Raw genomic sequence first — 6,305 nt, forward strand, 5'->3', positions numbered from 1 at the left:
ACGAGCCTCTTATCTACCTAGTTCCAGGGGGAATTAGTGGTTGCTACTGTAGGAAGGAGGCTGTTCCTTCTCCAAGCCCGGGCCGCGGGACGGCCTTGGTGTATACGGGAAGATGGGGGTGGGGGGCCCGGACCCGGCTCTCGGCCCTCGGGGCCTCCTGCTGTTTGCCACGCCAGAAGGACGCCGGGCCAGAGCTGGGCCCTCCGCCCTCCCCCGAGGCGCCGGTCTTTGGAATCTGGCGTCACCCCCACCTCGCCCGTCGAAGCGGAGGCCCAGCGCCCCGCCGCCATACCCAGGCCGCATGGGGGTGGGGAAAGAAGTTGGCAAAGCTCTACCTCAGGATCTGCGCCCCCCGTGTAAAGGGCAGAGGGGAGTCGTTTCACCCGGTCTCTCCCCAGCTGGGGTCTCGGGGAACACGCGGTAATTGCCCAAAACCCCGCCCTCTGTGCGAGGCGAGGCTGCGGGGCTGCCGGGACGGTTTGAGGACAGGGCCCGGTCGGGAAGACTCCAACCTTCACCCCCCAGGTCCCCGGTCCCACTCCCCGCCGTCTCCCGGCGCCACCACTTCAGGTAGCCCATTTGGCCCGGCCTCTCCCCGCGCCCGGACCACCCCCCATGGGGTGCTCTCACTGCGCAGCGAGTCCCTCCGCTGCCTCCTCCCAGCCCAAAATGGCGGCGGCGGCCACCGATCCTTCTCGTCGCCTTCCTCTAGGCCGAGGATCCCTCCGCATCCACAGCCCCGCCCCTCTCAGCCGGATCTATTTTCTGCCCCATAAAGATTAACGCCATCAATGAACTCTTTAATTGATCTCGGAAGGCGGGTTTTGTTGTGCTTCCGCACAGCTAATCGCTGACGAAAGTGAAAATATTGGCAGAAGGTTTGACCAATCAAAGAAGGCATCGGTGAGCGCGGGACGCTGCTCGCGCAAGAGCAGATGGGTTTTGTAGTTCTCGGTTTGACTGTGGTCGTGACAGGCTCTTCATCCGGCTTCCCAAACTAGAAGAACTACAATCCCCAGCAGGCACCGCGCTGCCAGGCTGTCTCCTCCCCCCGCCCCCCCGCTTCTTCCCCGAGCGGCTTGACCAGAGCTGCTGCAACTGCAGCAAGAGGTAGGGCTGAGGCGTTGGGAGCTGCACCGACAGGCCGTCGGTCGCACAGAAAGACACACAGATATAGTCGTGTGCATAGTCCTTGACAGCAAATAGGTCAGTTCCGCCTTTGCAAAATCTCCTTTCTCGGACCACTTCCCCTCTTCCAAGGAATCCATCCTTATTCCAGTTGGGCTTCCCTTCCAGCCGCATGTAGTGTGAAGACTTCTTCCCCTTTCCTCTCTTTCCCGTCTTGAGAGAAAGGAGGGGGAGGCAGGCCAGGCCCAGGAGATGATAAGGCTTCAGCCCCCGGCCGGGCCCAGACCACGTCTGTGTTTCTCGAGGTGCTGACTTAGGGAGCCCCAGCCTAAGGGGGGGTGGGTGCTGTCAGGATTGCGACCTCTGGAGGCAGTGAGGAAAGAACCCCTTGTAAAGCCTGCTACATATTTTCTTGTTCCAGCCACTGACCGCAGTCCACTGCCAGCCTCTGCAGGTCATTGCTGTATCTTTGCCTCCCTTTACCCCTTGGTTGCTAGGGGAGCAAAGCTCAGGACTAGCGTCCTAGCTGCCAGCCTGGGTCTCAGTGACTTCCGGAAGAACAGCCTAGGATGTAAGCCCTGGCCTGGGGCCTGAGGGACAGGACTAGGAGGATAGCCCCTTGCTGGCTAGAGGTGTGAAAGCCCCAGGGGTGGAGGCCTGAGGGCCTGCATTTCATAATGAAGTTGTGCAGGTCTGGTGCTACACAATGGCCGCTTCTGCCTTGGTGAAAAATTCCTGAGCAGCCAGACTTCTTGAAAATTCTCCTTTAAAACTTAGTTTTCTGTTATTTAAGGCTGGTGTCATTAGTTAGAAGCATCTGCTGAAAGATTGGGAGCAGAAGAAGGTGTCTACTCCGAGCCAGACCAACTGTAACACAGAGTCAACAGCCGCCCTGGAGGAGGCCAAGGTAAGCCCCACCTTCCCAACCGCCTGAGTGCCCCAACTGGGATCCTGGTCGCTTGTCTCAGGTGTGTTGGCAGATCTGGAAAACCGGTATTTTTAACTGAGTTCCTACTGTGTGTTGGCAGTATGCCAGGATGCCAAATCTGTGCCGTCTCATGAACTCCTAGCAGCCCTTCAAGATAGGAATTACTGTATCCATTTCAAAGAAGCTAAGGTTAACAGAGCTGAAATACCTTTTTCTAGATTCATGCAGTCAATGAACAAAAGATCCACGGTTTAAACTTAGGGCCTTCTGACACCAGAACCCCTGTTTTGTATTTTGTCAAGGCTGAGAACCAAGTCTGACGCAGGGAAAAGAGTTTGAGTGGTTGGTTCATAATTTAGGGTGGGGGTTGGGGTTCACAGAGCATCCAGGAGACAGGGAGAGACCGGTTGTATCGGGAATGGTCACCTGATCTGGCAACAGGAACCCAGACTTCTCTGCCCATGCTCTCTCTCGCTGCCCCCACGCTGCCTATTCTCCCAGAGTTTACAAGTCCCTCTATGTGAGGAGGGGACTCAACTCCTCTAACCCACCTTAGGTAGCCCCTTCCAGTGTTTTCTGGAGTTGTTTAATTTGGAGCTCATGACATGCTGGGGTTAGATGTTCAGAGAGGGCAGGTGACTCACCCAGATCACATAGCTTATCTGCAGTAGTGGGAATGGCGGTGAAGGGACAAGCCTTCAGGGGGGAGGCGGCACTTGGGGCTGAGGGGCAGGGGTGGTTTGGGTGAGGGGAAGGACCATTAGGTGACATGTGCTGAGGGCCGGGGGCAGGTGAATGATTGTGCGCACACAAGCCACCTCGTCTTGGCACTTCCAGGGGCCTTGCCCCTTCTGGTGTGGGCCAGAAGCTCTGTCTCACTTGGCTCAAGACACTGGTGGAGGGGCGCCTGGGTGGCTCAGTGGTTTAAGCCGCTGCCTTCGGCTCAGGTCATGATCTCGGGGTCCTGGGATCGAGTCCCGCATCGGGCTCTCTGCTCGGCAGGGAGCCTGCTTCCCTCTCACTCTCTCTGCCTGCCTCTCTGCCTACTTGTATCTCTCTCTGTCAAATAAATAAATAAAATCTTAAAAAAAAAAAAAAAAGACACTGATGGAGACAAGGACTGTTTCCGATGGACGATCTCCCTGCAGGTGAAGTAACAGTACAACACAGACAACATACACACCTACTCCGTACGCACTCTGACATGCCCCATCCCGGATGAAGACGAGAACCTCAGGGCCTCCCAAACACACACAACACCCCTCCAGCTCCTACAGGGCTGCATCCCCCCCCCCCCCAGTGTCTGGACCTGTGCTCGGGTGTGTCTGACCCGTGGTGTGCATCGTAAAGCAACATGCCAATGGTAGCGGTTATTATTAGAATTCCCCAAACCACAGACAGAGCAATTCATTCCCCATCCCCCACCCCGAGTGCTCCCCCCCTTACCACGACGGAGATAAACAGATGCTTTGCACACACACTGTCTTGACAGAATCCTTTCCACCTCCTAGATAAGTTCTAGAATTCTCTCTGCTGCAAACTGGAGGTTCACCCTTCCTCTCCCTAGTGAGGGCCTCTTTCCTGCTGCTTATTTCAAGAACTGATACCAGCTTCTGCTTGGAATAAATACATTCCATCTTCTTGACCCTAGACCAACAGAAAGGAGTGTCTCGTGTCCCAGTGTCTTTTTTTTTTTTTTCTTTTTTTCCCTGTCCGGTGTCTTTTGAATCTCCCTCTCTTATGGGCTTTATGTCCTTTAACCTGTTCATCGAGCTCTCACCTTGGGCCATGCAGAGGGACACAGTGGTGGACTGGACAGACAAGACATTCTTTATAGGAAGAAGACAGATGGTAAATGGTATTGTGGTAGATGCTATGTAGGATGTTAACTGGGTCACACGGCAGTGTCCCTGGGAAGGGGAGATGGGATCTTTAGATAGGATGGTGGGGGGGGGGTGGCTCTCTGAAGAGGTGACATTGACACCAAGCTCTGAAGAGTCAGCTATGCACATAGCTCGAAGCACGATCGGCGACGTAATTTGTAGGGCTCAGTGTAAAGCGTTCTTTACTCAAAAACTTAAGAAGTTCAAGACGAGAACAGCAGAGCATAAAGCAAAGCACAGGGCCCTTTCCCAGCAGAATGGCGATGAGGGGCCCTGAGGTTGCTTACCCACAAAGTCAAGTCTGTCGGAAAGACAGTCTTTCTAGAAAGAGGGCTGGCTCATCAATCAAATGCAGCAGGAGCCACTGCCCATCCTGTCTCCTTCTCTGTCTTCGTCCCCACCTTATTTATGGCAGGCCTCCTCTGTGAGGCCCAGGACGGCTACTGTTAGAGACACTGCCATTCTGGAGTGAGGCACACAGGCAGAATGCCCGCTCTTTTCATGAGTTCCCTTGAGGAGGGTTGGGGGGGTGCGGCAGACAGGAGCCCATAAACCAACAAAGAGTCTCAGAGGGCGAGAGGCTAGAGAGGGATCCCACTTGAACTGTGGGAAGGTCAGTTTCAGGCGGGGGGTTTGCAGAAGGCTTCTGGCACCAGGGACAGGTTGTCTGTGATTCGCTCTTCCTTGTCCTCTCTGTTTAGACCCCTGGTGCTCCTGGGAGCCCCCCAACACCCCCTGAGCCTCATGACCCTGGTAGTGCCCTGCCCCTGACACCCCGGATAGAGAGCCACTCAGAGGAGGAAGATCCGACTGGGGCTGGCAGTGGCCAGGGCTGGATCAGCAGGGGCTCCAGGACCCAGAGCCCCGGGGGCAGCTCGGTGGAAGCGGTGCTGGGCCGGAAGAAGCACCGCCGGAGGCCTTCCAAGCGCAAACGCCACTGGCGGCCCTACCTGGAGCTGAGCTGGGCGGAGAAGCAGCAGCGGGATGAAAGGCAGAGCCAGAGGGCCTCCCGGGTGCGCGAAGAGATGTTTGCCAAAGGCCAGCCTGTGGCGCCCTACAACACCACCCAGTTTCTGATGAATGACCGCGACCCTGAGGAGCCGGACCTGGAGGTGCCCCACGGGGCCTCCCACCCAGGCTCCAGCGGGGAGAGCGAGGCCGGGGAAGGCGACGGCCGGGGCCGCGCTCACGGTGAGTTCCAGCAGAGGGATTTCTCCGAGGCCTACGAGCGCTACCACACGGAGAGCCTGCAGGGCCGCAGCAAGCAGGAGCTGGTTCGAGACTACCTAGATCTGGAGAGGCGGCTGTCGCAGGCCGAGGAGGAGACCCGGAGGCTGCAGCAGCTGCAGGGGTGCGCCGGCCGGCAGCCCTGCCGCCAGGTGGAGGAGCTGGCTGCCGAGGTCCAGAGGCTCCGGACAGAGAACCAGCGGCTGCGGCAGGAGAACGCCAGGTGGAACCGAGAGGGCGGCGGCCGTGGTGGGGAGCCAGGCACCTAGGAGGGGACCCCTCATCCGGGGGACCCCCGAGGATCAGGTCCCGTTTCAATACACGGTGGGGCCAGCTGGGGTTCGGGGAGGCAGGTGACAGATGAAAACCACCTCCGGCCCCTCTGCGGCCCCTGAGAACAGCGAAAGAAGGTTCAGCCTTCCACCTGGTCATTTCTGTAATTTGGTCTTTGATGTCTTCTTATTTTTCACAAAGAAATTAAAGGATTTTCATGAGCTCAAATGGGAGTGGCTAGGATTGATTTCGCTGGGACTGCTCTGAGACTCAGAGCATACTGTGTCCCAGAGAGGTTTGGGCCTATGGTCCCAAACCCTGCCTTTTCCCCAACCTGGGAGGCCAGCACACCTCTGTACTGGGGAACCACCGAGACCTCTAGGATGCCTGGATTCTGCTCTGTGTCCGGGAACAATCAGGCTGCTCTGAAGGTATTACAGAGGATGAGGCAAGGGGAGGGGGTGCTCAGGAACCACCGGGTTGGGCCAGAACTTGACTTAAGATGCCAGATTGCTGTGAGGAGCTGCGGGTGTCCCTGGAGATGAGAGGGCTGGGACTTAGGAGGGCTTCCTTCAGGCTTTGTTCCCAGGCTCCCTGCATTCTCCCTGTCCTCCCCAGAGCATGGGGGGCCAAGCCGGACGGCTTGCGTCTCCTTGTCCTTGGCAGCCCCCTGGCCCCATGCCTCAAAGCCGGTGGCTGGGCAGGATGTTCATCATCACTTTTGCCCCCCTTACCTCCTGGGAGGGCACTTACAAGTCTGCTCTCAAGGGATGTTTTCTACTTTTTTTTGTTTTTTAAGATTTTATTTATTTGAGGGGCACCTGTGTGGCTCAGTGGGTTAAGCCTCTGCCTTCAGCTCAGGTCAT

The 6,305-nt window shown here is 57.0% G+C and overlaps 1 protein-coding gene across 1 annotated transcript; it reads left to right on the top strand.

Annotated features, from left to right (window-relative positions):
• Positions 1-112: 112 nt before the first annotated feature.
• HEXIM2 (HEXIM P-TEFb complex subunit 2) lies at positions 113-5,687 on the top strand. Its single transcript, XM_045986272.1, is given in 3 exon segments — positions 113-307; positions 1,922-2,035; positions 4,641-5,687. Coding segments are annotated over 3 exon segments (1,104 nt in total). The 3' UTR covers positions 5,436-5,687.
• Positions 5,688-6,305: the final 618 nt, after the last annotated feature.

This window comes from Meles meles, chromosome 18 (genome assembly GCF_922984935.1).
Source record: "Meles meles chromosome 18, mMelMel3.1 paternal haplotype, whole genome shotgun sequence".
Taxonomy (NCBI): Eukaryota; Metazoa; Chordata; class Mammalia; order Carnivora; family Mustelidae; genus Meles; species Meles meles.